The sequence below is a fragment of the Brachionichthys hirsutus genome, unplaced genomic scaffold (assembly GCF_040956055.1).
Source record: "Brachionichthys hirsutus isolate HB-005 unplaced genomic scaffold, CSIRO-AGI_Bhir_v1 contig_894, whole genome shotgun sequence".
Lineage (NCBI taxonomy): Eukaryota > Metazoa > Chordata > Actinopteri > Lophiiformes > Brachionichthyidae > Brachionichthys > Brachionichthys hirsutus.
This window is the reverse complement of record NW_027180626.1, coordinates 604-25,307: the sequence shown is the minus strand read 5'-3', so window position 1 is coordinate 25,307 and position 24,704 is coordinate 604. Positions and strand designations below refer to the sequence as shown.

The 24,704-nt window shown below is 38.5% G+C and overlaps 1 protein-coding gene across 1 annotated transcript in view; it reads left to right on the top strand.

Moving 5' to 3' along the window:
• ntm (neurotrimin) overlaps window positions 1–23,903 on the top strand; it is a 43,563-nt gene extending 19,660 nt beyond the window's left edge. Inside the window, exons 2-8 of the mRNA XM_068759295.1 lie at window positions 6,048–6,280; window positions 14,190–14,315; window positions 19,383–19,511; window positions 20,076–20,196; window positions 20,369–20,520; window positions 21,888–21,923; window positions 23,803–23,903. Coding sequence (XP_068615396.1) covers window positions 6,048–6,280; window positions 14,190–14,315; window positions 19,383–19,511; window positions 20,076–20,196; window positions 20,369–20,520; window positions 21,888–21,923; window positions 23,803–23,903 — 898 coding nt within the window. The remainder of the gene's footprint in view (window positions 1–6,047; window positions 6,281–14,189; window positions 14,316–19,382; window positions 19,512–20,075; window positions 20,197–20,368; window positions 20,521–21,887; window positions 21,924–23,802) is intronic.
• The last annotated feature ends 801 nt before the right edge of the window (window positions 23,904–24,704 follow it).

The following is a 24,704-nucleotide window of genomic DNA, read 5'->3' as shown; positions in this document are numbered from 1 at the left end:
TGATGCCAGACCTGAGAGCCGCCAGAGAAAGAGGAGACATCGCTTATCTACGGCATGACAAACTGATCATTCGCCCTCGCAACAGTGCTTCAAAGTAGATGCGACAACAGCAAGCAGCCAGCCAGCCAGCCAGCCAGCCAGTATGGGTAACTACGCGCACAAGTTCAATGACAGAACACACAACATTCATGCATCCTGGAATTATGAATGTTCAACAATGGATTAACGAACATGAGGATCTGGAAATAAACCCTTTTCATTACACTGATCATCATCCACAGGACATTGAAAATGACATTGATCCAGAAAATAACCTTCTCATTAACATGAATAACAAATGCCACTATTATACAGAAGGTCAATTTAACGATACTATCATTTCTAGAGACAAAATATCAATAATTCACTTTAACAGCAGAATTATGTATGCTAACTTTGATCATATAAAATATTTCCTAAGCCAGTTCACACAGTCTTTTAGCATCATTGCCATCTCAGAAACTTGGATGAATAGTGAAAGGGGTATTGACTTTGAGCTGGATGGTTATGAACTGGTGTATGTGAATAGAGAAAATAAGAAGGGTGGTGGCGTTGCATTGTTTGTGGACAGGAAGATGCTTTTCAAAGTTGATGAAAAACGGTCTGTGGTAGTGGATAATGTTCTTGAATGTATTACGATAGAAATATTATTAGAGAGAAAGAAAAATGTCATTGTGAGCTGCATGTACAGAACACCAGGTTCAAATATAGTCCTGTTCAGGGACTGGATGGAAGATAATTTTTCCATAAATCAAAAAGTCATATTTATTTGTGGTGATTTTAATATTGATTTACTGAACCAAAATGAACATAAAATAACAAATGAATTCATCAATACATTATACAGTTTAAGTCTTTATCCTAAAATCACCAGACCTAGCCGTATTACCTCTCATAGTGCCTCGCTCATTGATAATATTTTTACAAATCATATTGACAATAATACAGTGAGTGGATTACTAGTCTGTGATATCAGTGACCACCTGCCAGTCTTCACAATTTACAACAATAGCTATAGAAATATCCAGAATGACAACAAACCACATTATAGAAGGGTTAAGACAGATGAGACTTTGGATAAACTGAGGAATGATCTACTAGCGCAGGATTGGGAAGTTGTATATAAAGAAAATAAGAGTGATAAAGCATATGATTTATTTTTAAATATTTTTACTGCCTTATACAATAGACATTGTCCAATTAAACACAACAGAATAAAACAAAATTCCAATAATAACCAATGGATTACAAAGGGTCTTCAAAATGCTTGTAAAAAGAAGAATACATTATATAGAGAATTCCTAAAGTACAGAACGTTAGAAGCTGAAAATAAATATAAGAAATATAAAAATAAGTTGACGGGTATTATGAGGATATGTAAAAAGGATTATTATAATAAAATATTAGAAAGGAATAAAGGCAATATGAAAGGTACTTGGGATATTTTAAACAGGATAATAAGAAATGGCTCGAGACTGCATAAATTTCCACATTTCTTTATGGATAAGGATTTAAAGATTGATAATATGAAGGAGGTCGTTAACAAATTTAATCAATTCTTTGTAAGTGTTGGCCCACAATTGGCAGAAAACATACCCAAGACAAATATGAATGGACCCTTCGAGGAAGTTAAGGAAAGAAATTCCTCTTCAATGTTTCTAAATGCAATACAGGAAAATGAAATAATAAATACGGTTAATGAATGTAAAAACAAAACATCAACTGATGATTATGATATGGACATGAAGATGCTAAAAAAGGTCATCATAGGGATCTCTAAACCACTTACTCACATCTTCAATCTTTCATTTCAAACTGGGCAATTTCCACAACATATGAAAATAGCAAAAGTTATACCGATATATAAAACTGGGGATTGTCACCATTTCACTAATTATAGGCCAGTCTCTCTTCTACCTCAATTCTCAAAAATCCTAGAAAAACTATTTTCTTACAGATTAGACAAATTCATAGGAAAATATAACTTACTCGCTGATAGTCAATATGGATTTAGATCAGAACATTCAACATCACTTGCTTTAACTGAACTTGTAGAAATGATAACAGATTCAATAGATAAAAAGCAATATGCAGCAGAAATATTCAGAATATTCATTGATTTAAAGAAGGCTTTTGATACAATTAACCATGATATATTGATTAAGAAATTGGAGTTATATGGGATCAGAGGTGTGGCATTGAATTGGGTTAAAAGTTATTTAGAAAATAGAGAGCAATATGTTAAGGTCGGTGACTGTTCTTCAGAAAGACTGAAAATTACGTGTGGGGTCCCCCAGGGGTCAGTATTGGGACCAAAACTATTTCTCCTTTACATTAATGACATATGCAACGTATCTAGACTGGTTAAATGTATTTTGTTTGCTGATGACACAAATATTTTTTGTACGGGTGAGAATTTGCAGCAACTTTTGAATGTTATCACTTCGGAATTAAGTAAAATACAAATATGGTGCGATAAAAATAAATTATCAATAAATTGGAGCAAAACAAAAATTATGTTTTTTGGAGATTATAATATACAGAATCAGGTACAAATTGATGGTGTGAACATTGAAACAGTAAAGGAAACACAATTGTTGGGAGTGATAATCGACAACAACATTTGCTGGAAACCTCACATTAAGTATGTTAAATCAAAAGTCTCTCGCAGTATTTTAGTCCTTGTCAAAGCTCGGCATGTCTTAGATCATAAAGCTTTATTTATTCTATACAACTCTCTAATCATGCCATATCTACATTATTGTTCGGAGATATGGGGAAACACATATAAATGCGCTGCACAGAGTGCAGCGCATTGTACGTGCTGCGGAGAAGGTGATCGGCTGCAAGCTGCCATCGCTCCAGGACCTGTATGTCTCCAGGACTCGGAGGCGTGCAGGTCGGATCACAGCCGACCCTTCCCACCCTGGACATGGACTCTTTGGCCCTCTCCCCTCAGGCAGGAGGCTACGGTCCATCCGGACCAGAACCTCCCGCCACAAGAACAGCTTTTTTCCCTCAGCCGTAAGACTAATGAACACTTAATAATTCTGTCCCGGACTCCTGAATACAACTTGCACTTTTCCATTTGCACTGCGTGATGACGCTAGTTTACTGCTGCTAGTACACATCTGTGTAACCACTCCGGCTGCTGTTGATGTCTGTACTTGTATGGTCTTTGTATTTTGTCCTTAATGTTAGATGTAGCACGACTTCACCGAGCAACGTTCCTAGTCTGTGAACCCTCACTGACAATGGCAATAAACCACTTCTGATTCTGATTCTGATAAGACTGCACTCCAACCAATTTTTATTTTGCAGAAAAGAGCTATACGTATCGTTCATAATGTGGATTATAAAGCACACACTAATGATTTATTCTGGCAATCTCGAAGTCTGAAATTTTTTGATTTAGTACAGCACAAAACAGTTCAAGTTTTATATAAGGCAAAACACTATTTATTACCACACAATATACAAAAAATGTTTCATGAGAGACACCAGGGATACAATTTCAGAAATATGTCAAATCTAAAGGTCCGTAGAATACGCACAACAAAGAAGGGTTTTTGTATTACTGTCTGTGGAGTAAGACTGTGGAATAGACTGAGTAATGAAATGAAAAATATGTTGAGTTTGACTTTATTTAAAAGAAGGCACAAAGAAATGATTTTGCAAACATACAGGGACAATACCTGACAATATCACTCGTGAGTCCGAACATGGTGTGAATTGCTATCTTTAATAGCAAATAATGTATATTATAAAAAGGAAAATAATTTTATGTACATTAGCTAGTAAATTGATAAGGAAAGATGATGTTTAAGTTTAGAAGGGGTAGGGTTAAATAAGTATTTACTTCTTCCTACTCCCTTTCGCTCACGTAAATTGCATAGTTAGTGCATTATGGTTATTATTTATTGTTTTGAGTTATTGTTAATTAATATTACATGTGCTGTGTGTGTGTGTGAATATGTCGTTGCATATGTGTGTACAGTATATATGTGTATTTATGTTTATGTATATGTGTGCGCATGTATTTGGCATTGTTTTATCATTTTATTCTTGGTTGTTTACGTGGTCGAAATAAATAAATAAATAAACAAATTAGGAGATGTTGCAGGTCTGCCCCGTTGCTTTTAACTTGGAACTGATTTTAGTGGCCTTACAAGCATGAGACCATATTCCTTACCAACCCCACTAATAAACAGAGATGCATCTATGAAAGCCCCACAAAACAATTAGAAAAGACACAAACACAGCAAATATAATTACTGTATGATTACATTTTAAAGTGGCAATTAGTCTTGTTTGGGATGCACTTGTACATCTCACACAATGCTGGAACAGAAAATTGGGGCATCTTGCTCAAGGACACTTCCACATGTAGACTGCAAGGTGGAGTAAACATCCGACCAAATTATTTAGAGAGTCAAGCCATAACATATCAAATATGTATCTATAAATATATATATAAAATAGGAAACTTCATTCCAAAAGCTCGCGTGGGGGGATGTCATTGGTTTGAGTGTCGATGAATGAGAGGAAGCGAACGTCTTGAGGGACTGCACATTAAAAGAGATCAAGATTGTATTCCAGGAAGCGAAGCTAATGATGACAAGATGACATCACAACATTGCCTTATTGATCCATAATGCAATATAAAATGCGTCGTGTATCTTTAATGAACCACAGGCTACTGTCAGAAAGCACGGCGGGAGCTAGTGGAGACGCTGTCTGCTTATGGGCACCGTTTCAACTCCTAATCTCACATCTCCCCTCCCTTAACCCCTTTCATGCTTTTGAGAGGATTGACAATTTCTTTTGGATTACATTTTCCTTGCCATCTGTGCAAAAGTGATAAGGGAATCCGTATGGTATGTAAAATATTTATCCCTTTATTTTTCTTCTTGCGGCTCTCTGCAGTGACTTGGCTGGTGGAGGTTTCATAATAAATAAATACAAACTATGCAGTCAAGTCAGATTTTCCTTTCAACATGTTCTAGAACTACATGTCTGAGCGAATCATCCCAATTAGTCATAAAAATAAATTAACGTTTTTAAGTATAGTATCACCGATTTGGTGCCAGGGATGTAAGACCAGGAAATTAAAATACAATCCTCAGTACAAAAATACATATCATGTTTTCTAAAACACTGACATGCATCAAATCAAATTAGTTAACTTTATTTAGTGTTGCACAAAGTTATTTTGGTGAAATTCGATCCTTACTCTTTCATCACAATTAAAGAGGGAGATATTGCATTGCTCACTTTGTCTCATGAAATAGAGATTAAAGGCAGTATGGACACCTTAACCGGATTGATATGGACTCTCAACGTGCTTTACAGCACACGCCAGGAGTCCCAGTCACAAACATGTACACATTCATACATTGGTGGGCACCGGCATGGTTCATTAGAGTGCTGCGTTAGCAAGCGCCACTGAAGTTTATGCGTTTGATGCTCTGAACAAAAGCTATGCTAGTTTAACTGGCGCCGAGAGCCTTTCAGTTATACAACATCATTACAGTTCTAAATTGTAGCTTCAGAAAAAAAAAAAAACCTGAGATGAAAAGTTAAGTAATCCCAGGCGACAAACTGAAATTTGCTAACCGCAAACACAATGTGAAGAACGCCTGCGTCTCGCTCAGTGGCACATTTCTCATAAGTGACAATTCTGTTTTCCTGTCAGTAATGTCTCAGTGGAATCCAGCACATCTACGACTCTGTGGAAACGGGCAAGCATTACAGAACAGGCAGGATTTTGTGACTACTAAAATCAGCATATTTTGTTTGAAATGCAGGAGGGAGGTTAATTTGTGATTTGTTGTCCTGATCCCCTTTGAATGTCACCAGCAAAGTGTGCGGGGTAGATTAGATCAGCAGTTCTGGATCATATACCTTTTGTCCAACCGTGTTCTAAATTGTGTTTCAGTTTTTTGTAAAATGACTGTTGGTTCATTTCTGTGAGAGCCTTACTTTCCACATTGAACATGTGCTCACAGGTGCGACCAGGGGGACGTCGTCACGCACACCGCGTGGCTAAACCGCTCAAGTATCCTGTACGCTGGAGAAGACAAATGGTCTGTGGATCCCAGAGTGAGTCTGGTGTACCTAAATCAAGAGGAATTTACCATCCAGATTGAAAATGTGGACATGACAGACGAGGGCCAGTATGTGTGTGCCGTCCAGACAAGCAGCCGGCCTCGAACCACCTCGGTGCACCTCCTTGTCCAAGGTAATAACCATACTATTACTACTACTACTGATTACTGAGTACTGCTACTGCATTTGCCATTGTTGTTCGTTTTTATCTACATACAAGCAGCAAATGAAAACACAACCCCTATCAGTTTCGGCAATGTCTTACAATATATATATTTTGTTGCAGAAGAAAGAAGCGCTGGATGTTAATTGGGGAAGGATTTCATTGACTATCCTGCTATCGCTGACGTTTTCAGATACTGATGCTCTTAAACAAAAAGCTGAAGGTGTAGTCGTCAGGAAGTTCTGCTACATTTTTAGCAGGTCTAAATTGTTGCAACAGAGAAGAAAAAAAAGAAATCCCAGATGACAAACTGGTATTTATTAACGACATTCACAACCGGTATGATGTCCGTCTCTCTGTTTCAGTGGTAAATCGCTCCGTTTGAATTTAGTTCATCCTTTGCAGCAGGATCCAGCATGTGTTCTACTTTGAAATGGTTAGAGTCAGCATATATCAAAGCAGGTGAATACTCCTGAGTGGGTTATACAGCACATGCTTCTGGTCGGTATTAATCACTGAAAAAGATAAAACGTCATGTTTCTTCTTCGTTATTTGCTAAAGACGAGACGCTGCAATATCGCATTGCTGCCCTCTACTGTTTGTTTTCATAGGCTCCTCTTCTATATTTTATTCTGTCAAATACTGTGCTGATTTTAGTGAGGTTGGATCACTTCCCTTTTGTTGTTTTCATTTACTTATTATACTATATGTGTCATCTTCCTCACCATTGGAATATTAGCGTAAAGAGCACAGAACAAAGAGTTAAATCTGACACGTGTCCTCTTTCATTAATTTCATTTCCTCTCTCAATGCTCCATTTCAGCAATTACGAAATAAACGCCTTGCTCCAAAGAAGGGCGAGAAGTGCGTTCCTCATTCATTGTGCTAGAGGAGGTTAATTGGAAAACACCAGATGTGAAACTGCTCTGGCTAAAACGATGAGGGGAGTAAAATCGTGTGTCCCCCAAAGTGATCCAGGGCACAGTTGGGTGCACTGTACTGTATACATATAGGATAATTGGATGGTTTAATTCCACCAGTTTGATACTTAGATTATCCGTGTGTGAAATGCTGCTTATGAGACCTCTTGAATGTGTTCAGTGGAAAGAAAAGAGATCCAAATGCAGGTTAACTTATATTCTAGCATCTCTAAACAATGCTTAAAAAAAGAAAAATATATATTTAGTATGTCAGTTTGAATACAAAGAAGTTAATTACATTAATGTATTTATATATATATAAATTCACGTATGTGTATTTGTGGGAAACAAACCGAGAACATCTCGGCTCAGATTTGAAGTCTGCTTTCTTCTTATTGCCACTTATAATATGGATCACTGTGAAGTCTTCGCACACTTTAGGAAGCTAAATCTGAACTCTGTGCAATCACAGTTTACACAAATTCATATTGTTGGTTGCTGTATCAATTATGTCTAAGAATATAAATACAGTACACATGATTATTAATCCTATCACTGGAACCATTGTGCTGTTGGTATGTAAAACACAAAAACTATTTTGATGTGACGCTAAAATGAACCAGCAGCTCTGATGACACGATCCCTCCAACCACCTTTATACGTACAGGTGTGTCGGGTCTGCTGAAGCAGATTTGAGCTGGGTTTCGGTTTTCAAGAGAGCTCATTATTTAGATCTGGCTCTCATCCCTCTCTGTAGAGTATCTGATCAAGCGCCCTGATGGCTCTCCTGTGAGCGGAGCCAGTTCCTGCAAGCCTAATCACAGCGACTCCTCTACTGTTGAACAGCGGCGTCTGAATCAGATGGCTTCATAGATTATTTACAATGCATCGGCTCTCAGTCGAGAATTCCCACAGTAGTCTGTAGCACCTTGAAGATGAATATCTGCAATGGAACTGCATCAATCCGTAGCTACGCTGAACAACACACATGCAGCACTTCGTTGCACAGAAGTCCAAGGAAAGTTATTTTACTTAATTGCAGTCCTATATAATTATCTTATACAGCCATATATATATATATAACCCGCGAGCCGTAATTCAGATAAGCGGCTGAATACAAAATGAGACAATCATTTTGATATAATTGCTTTAATATATATAAACGTCATAACACAAAGCCCATTTAGTGATCAATTTCATTTAGAGTTTAATCACAAATAATAATCATCATTATTATGTTTGTTCTCAATGACACATTGCTATGTATAAACCCAATGATGGTCCTGGCCCACAAACACAAGCCAAAGACACTGATAAACATTTGTACATCAGGTCCCAACATGTTTAACAATAAAATGTAGACAGTGTTAACACAATTTAGAATACTCCATAAAATAGAAGAAATAAAATGTACTAAAAGTTTTAGCTGCTTATTAAAGGTCTCCATATTGAATATCCAATAAACTGTAGTCGGAGGATCTTAGAGAGCTGCTGGTGATAAAGGGCGACATTACTTCTTATCATGCAGAGTTCTAAAAACGATCACAAGAATTTTAAATTGGATTCTGGGTTTAATGGGGAGCCAATGTAATGTGTGGCGAGAGACATTTTCAAAGCCCTGCTCTAATGTGTTGCAGAAGCATTCTGAAGCACCCGAAAATGACCCAGTGATGTTTTGCTACAGCGAGCAAACAGGAAATTACAATAGTATAGATGGATAAAATGAAAGAAAGGATGATCATCTAATTACGGGTGTAGTTGTCATATCTAATGTGAACAATTTTTTTCTGATCTTGTTAATCAAAAAAGAAAAGCAAAACTCTCCATTATCATGCGTGACCTATAGTAAACTGTGCTTTCACCGGGGCATCTTTAGAGGATTTTTGCTATCCTCTTTGGGATCATTGAGGTTTGTCTTCCTGTGCAAAGTAGTATAATCTTATTGTTATTTTTATTTTTTTGCTCATCAATACCATATTCCTTACAGAAACTGTGTTTTAGGCAGTTTTGTGATATTTTGGTGGGGGGGGGGTTTAAAAAACTGTTTTTCAGCAGATTCCTAATTCCTTGTTTCCTATTGCAAATATGACAGATATAAAATGAATGTGTTCCCTGCCTTGAATTATTATTAAATTTCCTTTGATTTATGGTTAAATGTGGTCTTCCAGCACCAATGTGTAGGCTACTTGGTAACTAGATAAATGATAGGCCTGTCACGGACTAACGTGAGCGGACCCCAGAAAGTAGAGAATGAAGACGGTAGCAACAGTTGACTTACATTTTACTGATAAATTCAACATTCAAAAAACAACCTGGAGCTGCACACAGGATGAGGGCCAGCTGGAGCCCAAATGTAATCTATATAACAAAAATACACGGCCGAGAGAAAAAACAAAAAGCAAGCTCTACTAACAAGGGGCGACTGGCTGGTGCCGCAAAGAAAACGGGAACATAAGATCCAGCCGCACGTGAACAACCTGATCACAACAAACAAACAAAACAGAGACCGAGACGGACACCATAACCAGACGAAAACCACACAATAGTTCAACAGGGAAAAGCGGGCGGAACGGAGGTTATGGGGGTTGGTGGTGATTGTGAAAATCCGTCTCAGGTGTGTCTGGGGTGACTGCAGCCAATCCGTACGCAGTAGGTCCTGGGTTGACAAACAGAACAGGTGTGAGTGAAAAGGCAATTAACCAAGTACAACAACATGACCATCACAGTGTCTTCAACAGTAGATCAGCTTTGCAATTTATAGCGTTGTCTGCATTATTATTTATCTTTTTACAGATACTAGTATGTAGCATAGACTGCTATTCCATTGAGCTGAACAATATCAGGAAAAGACAAGTGGTGGATGAGGAGAAGAAGAAGCAACTTTATTGGTCACATGCAATTATAGACATGATGTAACAGCAAAATACAATTTCTGCATTTTTCTTGACACATCTCTGAGGAGCGGTGCTGCCTAAACAGCAAATTGGGGTTTTGTGTCTTCCTCAAGGACACTTAGACAATGAAAGGAGATTGAATCACTGACCTGGAACATTTGCATAGGCTGTACTTTGCCAGGGCCCAGAGGGCATCAAATTTCATTTCTATAATTATCTCCGCCAAGGAGGTTTTGTTTTTGGCAGCATTTGTCTGATTGTTATCAGAAATACTGAAAAACTGCTGGGTGGATCTTGACATAAAAAAATCTGAAGATGGGACTAACTTAGATCCTAACACATTTTGAGAGCAATCCAGGTACCCGCCTGGATACAAACAAAAAAATCTGGATTTTCCCATTTACTTACAATGGAGGCGTTTTTAAAAATCATATCTGGTAAAATATGCGTTCAATTCGCTCAGCAAAAATCAGTCATAAAGGGATTCGATGAACTATCATGAAAAATGTCTTCTGGATCTGATCCAGAATGAGGTCAGGAACAAATATTAAATTTCAACATTAAAACCCACTTATGGATTCAAAGATCATTTAAAAATCAACTCTGATCCACTTTTGCTTTTCATGGTTGGTGTATAGTGATACCAAGAATGATCTAGAGCCTTTCGATGATGATCCAGATCACCATGTGGACTGTTTAAATCCAGCATGGTATCACGTGCTTGCTTAGCCTTTTGTACATTTTTCATTGCTTGGATATCAAAATGGTGCGACGAAAGCTATTTACACCTTAGAGTCTAAGGTGTCGAACTTGTGCCGTGGAGGGCCGAGACGCTGCAGGTTTTCCTTCCAGCCGGTTACTAAAGCAGGTGATTTTAATTATCAACACCTCCTTCAATTTGAGAGAAGGAGCTCATTAGTGAGATCAGCTGCTGGAGAGATGGTTGGAAAGAAAACCTGGAGTGTCTCGGTCCTCCACAGCACAGGATCGACACCCTGAACAGTTTCTGAAGTTTCCATTTCTGTAGTGACACATAATCAATATACTGTATATTACGTTTTAAAATACCATAACTTACAAATACTCATTAGTGATAATTATAAAATAATGTGTGTTCTGTGTTCATGCACCCATAACGATAATACAGCGCAGCACTGATACATTAAACCAGCCTAATTTAATATTCTGTTTCTTTGAATATGATAAACCTGTTGCATTACAACAAATGTGTTTCTGCTATAAAGTAAATCATTTACACATTTGTTACATAATACTAGTAGTAGTAATATGTAACTATTGTTAAACTGGATGTATTTCAGAGCTCAAAATGATCATTAACAGGTCTCCACTTTGATTGCAGTCGAATTAACAATGTCACCTCTGAAGCTATCTGGGATTTCACAACCTGACAGGCTTCACTGAATAAATTGAAACTCATCCTCCATCCTTTTATTCCATAAACAGTCTTGGCCTCTCGCACCGCAGCTGCAGCATTAACACACTCCCGATATGCGCTTGTCATTCATGAAGGGTAAATGGGGACTGAGATGACATCTGATAAATTATTCATAGAGATTTTATCTTACAAACAAGTCTCGCTAAAACAAGTCGCAACACTGGTGACACTCTTTTCATCTGCTTTTAGCTGATGATCATCAAATGTCAAAACAGAGTTGTCTCGTTGTCGCTTTGAAATGGAAATGACAAAAACTTTCTTGCACGCATCTGTCAGGAATAAAAGACGGGGTGGGAAAAGCATCTTTATTCAGGAAAATGGTGAGAGCGTAAGGCGTCAGGAACAAATCATTGGTCACATGCAGCTATCAAATATGTCTTCAGATCCCCTGAGACATGTACGAGAAATCCAGAAGCGGCGATGTCTTTTTTTTTGTAAGATGAGTAGATTTCCGAACAAAGATTTGTGATGTAAATAAAGGATGCGCTCCTATAAAATAAAAGTAAAACCATTGTAGATAAATGCCATACTTCATGTTAAAGCAATTTTTTTGCATTGAAGTAGTTATTCATTCTAAATATAGTATCAGAGGCGTCTCTCCACACTGACAACGAGGTGACCCGTTTGCATCTCTGCGTTGTAGCTGTGTGTTCAGGCAGAAAGTAAAGGGCCCATTAGAGCGAGCGGGAATTTCCAAAGTCAATTGAAAAACACTTAGACAGGACTTCACCCATGGCCGCTTGATTTCACACAGTACACGCGTCTGACAGCATTCCAGACCTGAATGGAAATTGTGCTGGGAGTTGAGAGTAAAGGGTCCCATTGAGAAAAACGATTCAGAATCCGGAATGCAAAATGTTATAGTAAAGTCAGAATTTTGAGCTATAATAATCAAACTTTATCAGAATAATGTAAGAATTTTACTGTAATGTAATCAGGATTTATCAGAATGAAGTAGAACTATTTATAATAAAGTACAATAACCTGCATAATTCTGTCTAATAACTGCATTTCGCTACCTTGTACTTGTACAGGTGGTGACAATAAAGCTGAACCTGACCGAACTTGTTTGGGAATGAATTGATCGTGTGATGCAATCAGTGACGGCCCTGCACTGCACCAGACCAGCTGTTTCCCTTTTTCCTTTTCCTTTAACAATTCCTGACAGACTTTGGGGCAATTCAAGTGACTTGCTGCGTAACTGCATCGCTACACGACGAGCCAAAGGCACAACTGGAAAATCCCGAGGCATCTGCACATTTTCTTTGTAGAAACCTCAAATTAAAATTACTAGGAAAAAACAACTGTCCATCCAAAATTGGACATTCAAAAATTTGATCTACGTCCCCTTTCTAAGCAAAGAAACACATTCAGGCTGAAAGAGATTTTTCTTTCCTCCTTTGGATTACGTGGTATAAATCCAAAGGTTAGTATGTATTTTGAGCCCTTTAGTATTTGAGAGAACCTCTTTTCATTTAGAATCCCTTTATGGGGATAAACATCACCACATTGTCAGGAGGATAGACAGATCTACCAGTCGACAGAGGATCTCTTCAAATGGGAATCAACCAGAACATAAATAAACCATTGAGAGTGAATTTTAGACCCTAACTAACTTTCTCTTTTTGCATGTTTGTGTAATTTACATTCAACAACAGTTTCTCTGGTGAAGTCCTTAAATTATTCATCATAAGACACAAAGCTGCCTTTGCCAGGAGAGAAAAGGGAGTCGTCTCACACGAGAAATGGACTGACACTCTTTGTATGTTTTCCGAATGTAACCGACTCAGTCTGCCTCGACGCATCACATCATCTCATGAATGATTCTTCACATTCCGCGGCAGCAGAATGGCAAAACAGGACTGCAAATATTTCCTCAGAGGGACTAGCTGCATCGCTTACTCTGCTCTGCCTTTGAGCAGTACAGCGTTCACCTGAAAGGTTCCCAGGAGGCGACAGGTTTTACATTGAGGATGGAATAATTTGAAATGGAAATGAAGTTTTGCAAATCACTCCTGACAAAATGCACGCACTCCCAAACGCGATTCACATTCAATATATTCATTTAGCCAATTGTTGTAGATGTGGAGAAATTGAGCCTACAGTGTCTGCAAAAAGTGTGGAGAGAGAGAAAACAGCTAATGGAGCATTCAATGCAGAATGAGTTAAAAAAAAAAAAAAAAAAAAACCCTGCTGTACACAGATATAAATGAGTGAAAGATCTATAATTGTTAAGATTGCATAAATTCTGACAGATTACTGGGATCAGATTTCAGGATTACACACAAGGATACCATGTTTTCCCAATGTCATTGTATGATGGACATATAATGACAATAAAGGCTATTTCTATTTACAACATGAATGTTGAGAACAAGATGTTGCTTTTTTTTTTTAGCTTGGAAATGATTATATGCTCTATTTTCCTTCATCCGTTGTCAATGCCTTTGACTCTCAATCTGCCACAACATTATTCCTTAACAGCCTCTTCTTAACTCTTCGGACAGACTTTAATAACACGAGACCATAAATGCTTTTACACAGAAGCATGACCATCTTCTATATTTCTCTTTCTCCTTCATCAAATGTTTTTTGTTCTTTTTTTACAGTACCACCAAAAATCATCAGCATGTCAAAGGATAGCGTAATAAATGAAGGCTCCAACTTAACGCTGATGTGCCAGGCCAGCGGTAAGCCCGAGCCAACGGTCACGTGGAAACTCATCTCCTCTTCAGGTAACTTGTTTGCATCAGCTACAGCAGCAGCTTTGTGTTAGAGCCACGCTCTCCAATTAAGCATTTCATTTCCTGTGCCTCATCATTTAGTTCCCCCTTCTAGTTGCCTCTCTCTCCTCTCTCTCTTCCCCTCGTCCCTCTCTGTTTATCACCCCATCATTGACTTTGACTGGTGGATTCCTTGCTGCACGTATTTCCCATCATTACCTGTTTCCCCAATCATGATTGCAATGTAATTGTCCACAGGAATATACACTGACCCTGTTGTTATTGGACTACTTAAGTCGGTTAATAGAATTGCTGTAAATGTTTTGGAGGGACTTTGAATGGCAGATTAATGTGTGGAACATTAACATTACGTGGCTTTACTGTGCATATGCAAGTATCTCATGGCAAATGTCCAAAATCAGGTTTGTTGTTTTGTCTACATCATTATTCCTCACTGAAGACATATCTGTGTACCGCGTTATCTTTATATCGGTGCTTTCATCTGTGTTTATGCAGGAACCTAGGAAGAGTTCATTTTACACAAAGTCATCAAGAGTATTTCTAATTATATCGGGACTATTAAAGAATACGCAAATTCAGAATCAGTATTTTCTTTAGCATCACATACCTCACACAACATTTATTGGTAGGTGAAAATAGAGAGTTTCTCCGTGACCTTTTAAATATGTCTCCGGCCACCAGTACGATGTCCTCCAATGATGTGTCGCATGGGAGACTTCCTCATCATCATCTTCTGTCTCGGGCTGCCTGAGTTGCTGTTCTTAGCAGATCCACACTGGTGGGCGGGGCATCTTCTTGATTTATTCATGAGTGCTTCATCGTTGCATCCGGGATCACGCCTCTGATGCATTCTCCCTCTCCCCTTTCTTGTTGCTTGTATCTCATGATGCCGGACTTCTCATCATGTCTTTGGTTTATTCCTCCGTCTGCAGCATTTGATGACAGATATTTATATAATTTATTTTGTATGGCTGCTGCTTTGGGCAGGTCTCCTCTGTGAAATTCATTTCTGATGTAAAGGGGTCTTCCCAGGTACAACATCTTTCATTTGTCCTCAGTGTTCTAATCCCTATTGTGTGTATGGGGACAGAGATCTGGGATGGACAAGTTAGCAGTGAATTTATACTTTTATCCCTGTTAGTTAATCATCTGGCTAAACCACTATAAAATCCAGGTCTCTGTGCAACGTTATATTAGCATTATTCATGAATTAACTTTATGCAATGTCTGCTGCTTTATGTTTATTTATCAGCTCTGTTTTTTTTTTAGGGGGGGGACAGACCAAAGAAAAATGCAGTGGTGTCTGTCATCGTTAAATTGGATATAGGGTGAAAATGTAAATATATGCGCTTTAACTCGAGACGCTCTAATGTTGATTTTCCTCACATGAGACAAAGACATCAGTGATCCAATAGTTTTTCTGTCTGTTGTTGTTGTTTTTCTCCCTCTCACACACTTCAATGTGTTGAACTGCAGAATTTATTTCTTTTTGATTACTTTTTCAGTTTCATCCCCAGCATTCGACTCAGGGCCTGATAATTAAGCCTGGTAAGAATACAAAAGACAAAAGTTACACTCCACAGTTGTCACTCGGAGTATTGCACAAACTCATCGAGCTGCAGGAGAACGCTCGTCCAGCCTGGGGCCACTCGGTGCGAGCCCAGCTATTGCAAGGACTCCGGGGCGTTAAAAAGAACGAACCGGATAAATAGAGATCCCGTGCATGTGTGCGTGTGCGTGTGTGCGCGTGTGTGTGCGTGTGTCTGCATAAAGATGGATGATTTCAGGCTGGGGCCGGGGCTCTCGCGCAGCTGCGACCCAGCTCCTCTTACCTTTGATAAATCGATGGCTTTAGGGGCTTGTGGCGGATCAAAAGTGATCCTCTGTATCTCCCACAAGACAGCACAACCTGACTGCAAAGTTTGTCAGCGCTGGCGACCAGGCGATGCCTCGGTACATTAAGGTGGTCAGAATGAACATGGACGTGATTGAATTTGGCCTGGCAGCAATGAAAGTTTCCCTGATTTCCACAGTCGGGTTCCTTGGAAAGATTCATTTGAAGTTGGAGTTGGTGGAGTTTGGTAGTTGCAGATTGGTTCCTTTTTTACCCTTTTGATGGTGAAATAAATAGCTGCCAGGCTGTAATACTTTATCGATGCAATTTAAATGTTCAGGTTGATGTTTTTTATTGTGTTCATTTTGGCAGCAGCCTGGTTTTACTCCTAATGCTCTGATCATGTTTTGCTGCTGGCTCAAAGAACTGGTCATGCTGATGGTTCGTGTTGGCCGTCATTGGGTTGCTGTTGGATGTCCCAGAGCCCGGCCTCCAAACTAGAGGGGTCGGAGCTTTCGCGCTGCCTGCTCCCAAATTACGGAACAACTTATCTGTAAATATTAGATCTGCTCATACTCCTGAGATGTTTCATTCCTTACTGAAAACGCATGTCTTCTCGCTGACGTATAAATAAGTTATAAACACCGCTAAATGTCTTCGTGGTGAAGGATGAATAGCATTATTTTCACATCAGGTTAGCAACCATTATGCATTTCCTTGAGGTGTGTCTTTTTTTCATTTTACCAATAATTTGCTCATGAAAATAAAATTCAAGAGTCAAGGCGTTCCTTTTAAAATCTTATAATGGGCCTAAGCATGAAGTACATGAAAGATAAAATTAATTCTTCCAAAAACCTCTGAAAAAGCACAACGGAAAACAAATCTGAAATAGAGAATTGATAAATAGATAAATAACTTGTATCAGTAGAACCCGTGCAGTAAAAAAATATGAGCTTTATGTACCTGTGGCAGTTTTGAAGCACTATTCAAACAATGTAACAGACGCGTAGTCGTCTTTTTAGTTTTATAAAATGAAGTGATACAAATTGACCATTTTTATCTTTATGCTCAAAAACCAAACCATCAAAATGTGCCGTCGCAAGTGATTCTCTTTCCTGGCAAACGTTCAGAAGTAAAGGCGTCTTAAATTGTTGCGATGATCGATGGAACCTTTTGCGACTGTATTTATATCATTCTTTCTCTGCTCAGCCTTTTTGCTTGTGTATTTTAAAGAGGACGCGGCATTAAAAGAGGCCTTTGAACTTCAAGAGTGATTCCACATGCCAACGACCGATTTAAGAATTGGCTTCATTTTGATCTATATTTATCGCAGCAAGTTGGTTTCAACCAGTAAGATCTCTCCGGTTTCCTGAATAACAGAAGGTTTGTCACATTTCCATCAAGATATTTCATGTTTAATACCTTTTCGTTGAGACAGCATCGGTAACCCCCCCCCCCCATCTACAGTGCCTCTTCAGTTGTTTGCTGTTCTGTCTGTAATCAGCTCCTGTCGCCCGTTCTTTCTCCTTCCCTCATCTCACTTGGATGCATCAACTTTGCTTCCACTCCTTAAATATCCCTCAAGCATCTACTGTTTTGTTTTTGTAAATGTTCTCTCCATCCAAACTTACTCCCCTTGCCCTCCAGACAAATAACTTTCACTGGTTCCGTTTTCTGCCCCATTTTCTTGTTGCCCTCGAGTTTGAGGATGGCATTTCAGGGACACCTAAAGGGTATTTAATCATTCTGCCGGACTCTCCTGAGAGTTCCTGGCTCTCTCTCTCTCCTGATCACCTCCTCCTGCCTCACTGATGCTCTGTCATGTCACTTTGATGGAAGTGCAGTATTTCACTAACGACTTGGTCACGAGCCCAAAGGTTCTCTTTAACAAAGGCTCATCAGTTAGAAAGACAACCTTTCTGTGGTGTGGAAGAACACACCTTGCCCTCGGTGCTAAAGATCAGGAGTGGTGCATTTGTAAATTCTGTTCTTTGCAAACAATGCAAGGCACCGTAACAAGAGAGCATGTATTTCCAGTACATTTAAAAGAGGAACATCAGACCCTGACTCATGTTCTCTATGGCTGCACTGTAGTTTATTTTTTGAATGGTGGTCAATCTGACAGTAGAAGCAAATTAAAAGACTCAGTAGTCCAATCACGACAGCAGAGAGCATCGTGGATCTGATCCAGAATGGGGTCAGGAAAAAATATTACATTCAAAAATCAGTTCAAAATACACGGTGTATAAGTTTCATGCACGGTGTATAAGATACCAAGAACAATCTAGAACCTTTATTCTGAAGGACAGCTGCTTTCTTGGTTGTTTCTTTTATTCTGAAGGACAGCTGCTTTGGCTGCGAATGTGAAGCCAGTCATGAAACCAACGTGAGGACTTTGACAATGTGTGTCAGCCAGCAGCCATGTCTTGATTATCTCTCCTCAGAGGAAAACAGCAGGACTTAAATCGACACAGCGGTCTCTTCCGAGAGAAAGCAAAGTCAAAGAGGAACAGAGTGGAACTTGCATATCAGTATGAATCCTCCTGATACTCTCCATCAGTGCATGCTCAGATTCCTCTCCCTAACAGCCTTCCCAGGTGTCCAAACGCAGCAAAGCGTGTCTACCTGCGTTATATTACTGTCATGCTGCACCAATATCTCGGGATGAGACTCGGAAGTCGTTTGTTTTGTTGTGGTCTGTTATGTGTGTCTGGTCGAATTGATGTTCATGTGCTAATGTTTGAGTCCTATACTAGACTCGAGAGGTAAACATGAAAAACGTGAATATCAAAGTTGTAATAGTACTCGTACAACTAAAACAAAGCACTTATCATCGAGGGTCAGAATGCCCTCAGAAATGTCAGCAAACATAAAGTTTTTCTAAGTCTTGAAAGAAACATGGAGGAAACACAAGAGGCAGAATTGGGCATGTCACAATATTTTTACTTTTCTTCATTTTGACATGCATGTAGCTGCGGGAATTTTGTCATTCCAGAACAGTTTGCTGCAAAAATGAATAAGATCCAACCGCTGATTAAAAAATTAAAATTAAAAAAAAATTCAATACAGCTCACTGCATCTCATTTCAAAAGCAAATTCAAATTAAATGTTTTAGTTGAGTTATTACTTTAACAGTTCTGAATATGAAAACCTTCCTGCGTCGGTGCAGCAGCTGTCGGTTTGTGACTTTAGCTGAACGTCTTCACTTTCTCCCACTTTCATAGCGGATCTGGTCTCAGAAGACGAATACCTAGAAATTCCGTCGATCTCCAGACAGAGAGCCGGAACGTACGAATGCACAGCGGTCAACGACATCGACGCAGATGTTCAGACTGTAGACGTCACCGTCAACTGTGAGTATGCTGCTCGCCTCAAAAACCAACACCAAAAAAGCCCAAATTAAAGGAGAAATAACCTTTCTGAATGCATTTTAAAAATATAAATACAAAGCTTTAGAAAATATTTTTTTAAATGGATTTCTCTGACTCCATTTATTTATTGACCTTGGATTTAATTGTTTTCTGAACATCATCGAGATGCTTCCAAAGAACTAATTATTTTTCTATTACCCATATTTACATTTGCTTATCTACTGGAATCAAATGCAATTTCTGTAGTGGAATGTTTTTTGTTTTTTTCCCCCAAGTAATTATTTGTGAGTGTAATTTGTGTAATAAATAAATACGTGAAGAAAAAAATTGCCCTGTTGATTGACAGGGTGAATCAACATGACAAGAACTTTTCTTTGTGTCCTCTTTGACAAATGTGAAACAAACTGAAAAGCTCTAGCTTTTTTGACAAGGGTTCAATTCCTCATAAGAACTTTGAATGTGAACCCTCTGAAGAGGAGCTTTTCCCTCCTGATATCTTAAACTGAAGCTGCCTTTTGCTCCTGATGTGCCGCTTCGTGCCTGTAGATGCGCCGACTGTGTCGGAGGGCAGAGATGTCGGAGTCACTCCTGGCCAGAGGGGAGCGCTGGAGTGTGAAGCCGATGCAGTGCCGGAGGCAGATTTTCAGTGGTATAAAGATGACAGAAGGTGAAAGCTTTTACAATTCCTCTTTAGCTAAATGGGGAAATAAATTGCATGTTTGCACGTGCTGACTTTTTTTTATGGATCTGGTACAAGTCTTCCAGGCTCATGTAAAATGTCTTAATTCATGAATGAATTCCTTTTTGCCTTATATTTCGTATCTGTCTCTTCCATCCAGGATCTTCAATGACTTTGATGGCATAGAGATTGTGAATACTGGGTCGCTTTCCAAGATGACATTTTTTAATGTGTCTGATGGAGATTATGGCAACTACACTTGCGTTTCCACCAACAAACTCGGAAGCTCAAACACAAGTTTCCTTCTATATGGTGAGTTAATGCATTTATTGCATTTTAGTATAATAAAAGTAAGATTAACAACCCTGCGTTTAGTCAGAGAACTGTTCTGATGAGATGACCTGAGTCCTCATCGTAACCGATCTGATGCATTTTCTAGCAGTAGAAATTATATTATTTGAAATAACATAGTAAAGGTTACCTGAAAATGATCTCATGCTAGGTTTGCCGTGGAGCACATACCAGGTAACCTTTATAACCTAGATTTCAAACTTGTAATCTGAAATGAAGATAGATGCATTTAAAAACGAAAAAAAAACTGCACTTGAATCGGAAGAGTTGTTTGGTCTCATTTTTGTAGTTCAAAGGTCGCATGGCTGTGGGGCATCTCCTTAATCTATGCTTCAATGAAAGTAATTATCATCTGAATGTTAAGAGAAATCACGTCTGCTTCTATGCAGTTTCTATATCTGAGGCTTCTGCTTGTTTGTTCACGCAATTATTGAATAAATACGAGTGGATGTCGGGTTCCACAATGGTGCCCTATTAAATCTGAAAGTTGTCAGACTCCTGTGGTTTTGGGTCTGTGGAGCATAAGAATTGCATTTCTTCTCTGGCTTTTCCATCTTACTCCCTGCTGGCTCGCCACATGTGCGGCAGAAAGAAAGATATTTAGCAATACTGCTTTGGATACTTTGCCATTTATCTTAGAATGAACACAAATGAAACTGCGATGCTCAGAAAAAAATAATATTTATATTGAATATTTTTTTTGATGTATGAGGAAAAAGAATATCTCTTGATATAAATATATGATATGTGAGAGTACATAATGATAGGGATTTCCTGATCAGGTCTTTTTGCCTCCAAGTCATTTGATTTTTGAACCGATACCGAGTCCAGATCCGATACTTCTATAATATATTTTAAAAAAATAAGAAGAGTGGAGAAATGGATCCAGGATGTCCCTTATTTTTTATTTTATTCATCTCAACATTTAACTCAAACTGATGACTTCTGTGGCGTAGCTTCAACAGTCAAGTAATAAATAAAATACTTTTTCTCCTTTGAACTTGCACTAGTCCAACAGGAAATATTAAATCCGAATATTTAAAATAAAATGACGGGACGTCCCGACATTATGACATTATTTACCTTTAAACTCTTGTTTTAGCCTGAAGTCTCTCAGCTCTGAAATTGTCTTTGACACTTATCTGTACTTTGATAAATGGGATTATCATCACTTTGAACGTTCAAGTATGCAACTGTGCGACCACAATGTTCAAGTCCATTTAGCAGCCTACTCTTTATGTGCTTCACAAGCATTGTCAGTCATGTGTTACTCTTCCGTTTCCGATGTGTCCCTCTGTTCATCCCCCCCCCCCCCCCCTCTGCTGTAGTGGTAATTGAATCCACTAGCTCAACACTATTGCAAGGTTAGTATTGTGCACCAGCATGCACTGCAACCGTCACGGATCGAAAGTATTAACTGCATGCTGGCGCGTGAAGATATTGCCATTTTCACAAACTGGAAGTTCATCTCTCGTAACTTGAAAAGACAAATATATAATTTCTGGCTCTTGTGACTGTGTCAAAATATTACTGCAATATTGCAATGACACTGTTGTCTTCATGAGTCTCTTCTTGACAAGTTAAATTTGTTAAATTCTAAACAAATGGCACGTAGAACTTTGTGAAAATGGCCATCACAGCCTGGTTCATTGACCATATTTCATCTTTCTCATTTGCAACATTAACCGCCTCTGTTTGCCATTCCATTGTAAGTATCCTTAAGTTTACAGTATAAGTATTGTACCTGTAGACATTCCTGCTCACATTCCCGTAGTCCTGTGAACTCGGAGAGCTAAGAGCTCCGCCAAGCACCTCGGTCCCTCTACATTGTGATTTACAGCTGAAATGATTGTCCGACATTTATTGAGATTCCATATCCATGAAAGCAAACCTTTAGCAATTGGATTCACATTGATATCATTATTAGTTTAGAAGTTATTCACTAAAAGCATCACTTACAGTAATGGAGGTTTCTTCTGGATTTATAGATCTAGAGCTTTTGAACAACAAATTCCGTTTGTTAGAAATATCTGTCTCTAATATTAAATGCACAGTAGGCTGAACCCCAAATTCCATAAACATCAGTCAGTAATCAGCCGAGATATTGAGAAACACATTTTGAAGCTCCATTTACTGCAATCACCGAAACGTAATTGTGTATACATTTCCAAAATTTACTGAAAATTTCACAAAGATCCATCAGTAACCTTTTGGATTATCTTGCTAACAGACAGAGAAACAGCAGCAAAAACAACCTCCTTGGTGGTTGTGATGATCTTGCAGAGACAAACATCTCATTTTCGAATATGTCCTTGTGAGTAAACCCGTTCCATTAACACAATTGTATTCATAGCTTTGATTGTGTCTGGAGTGAACACCATTATTCTAATTAGCCATATGCAGGATTAGGGATAATTCTCTGTGGCAGAGTAATTGGATAGTTGCCCCAAAAGGAAACTGTGGTGAAGCCATGGAAATCCAGGGGAAATGAGTTAGTCATTGTGTTGCAAGCTTCCAAGTTCAAATGCAGCCTCAATCTTCACACAATGCGATTCATTTAGTCAGAACTTACCTCATCCCTGAAAAGAGCGAGATGAAAATAGACACTCTAGCTGTTGTTTTTCGCATCATAAAATTGTTTATTAGAATTAGACTCGAGTGGAGATTTATACTATGACGTTGTGACACATGCTAATAAGGCACTGCTGGTGCATTAAATAATAAAGGTCACGGAAACTTTTAACTTTTCATGGTTGGTGTATAAAGATGCCAAGAACAATCTAGAACCTTTTGATGATGATCCAGATCGCCTTGGTGACGGTGTAAATCCAAATAGTAGGGGAACGAGCTGCTTGGAGGAGGTCTGCTCTCTCTGAGTGCTTTTCTAGTTAGTATTTAGTATTATTATTTGTTCACAGTTCTACAGTGCAGTCATTGCAAGAGTGTGCCTAGATTACATGATACACCATAGATATATTGATACATAAAATATTGTACTGGGGTTGATTCATTCATCCATATTCATGCTTTTGGAATTCAACTCTTTTAAAGATACATGCACAAATCACTAAATTTAATAAGTGCCCTAAGTTCAATGAAAGCTTGATTGAAAACAAGGTAGGACCCAGGCTAGAGCCATGAGGTACTCCATACCCAGGAGAACCTTATGGCTCTGGCTTCCACAGAGCCATAAGGCTGTATTTCTACCACACTGTAAAGTTTTGCAATCTTTCTCCCTCTCAGGACCGAGAGCAGTTCAGGACGGCAGTGGCGGCACGATGGGAGCACATTCGCACAACTGTCTGCTCTTCATAGTGTTTCTGCCCTTCCTGCTCAGATTTTGAATAATGAATTTGAGTAATTTGTGTATGTGTGTGTACAGTGTGTGTGAGACGTCTTCTTGTTTTTCCATTGGAAGCATTAACTAATGCACCATGGCTGAATGAAACATTTGCTATGTGATGATGCAACAAAAGTTTATTTTGTTTCCATTTCAAGGATGTAACAAATGTTTCAGATCTCAGTTGAATGATATTTTCTCTCTAATTTATATTATTCAGGATTTTCTTTGAAAGTATATGTATCTGAAAATAAAAAAGGAAATGTAGCGTCTGTAACTTGATTTTAATTTGTCTTGATTTTTAACCACATCATGACTCCTGGAAGAGGAAAACTTGCAGCAAGTGTTGGAGGTGAATGTTAAATACCTCGGAGTCAAACGTTGTGTGGAAGCAGAAGGAATGTTGGTTGCTCTGACGCTGGAAACCTGCTATAATCCTGTTGTAATGCTTATTAATTACCATTCAGTGTTGTTGAAAGGATTGTTTTTGACCATGTATTTTTGTTCATTGTTTAGTAAAATATGCATATTGTGTTTAGCTAATAAATTATTTCTCAGTTTTTTATTTTTATTTTAAATAAGAAGTTGGAATCATCTGGTTTCATGACATTGTTGTTGTTTTTTTTACGTGCCATTGTACAGAGAAATGGTGGCAGAAATAATTATATTTTAGTTCAGTTGTTACAAATATGGGTACATACATGTCTGACGGTAATATGTCACTACTTTTGTTAATTGTTTGAGAATCATGGCAGTTATTTGAGGAAATGTTAATATTCATTATGTAAATCAGCCATGGAGGGAT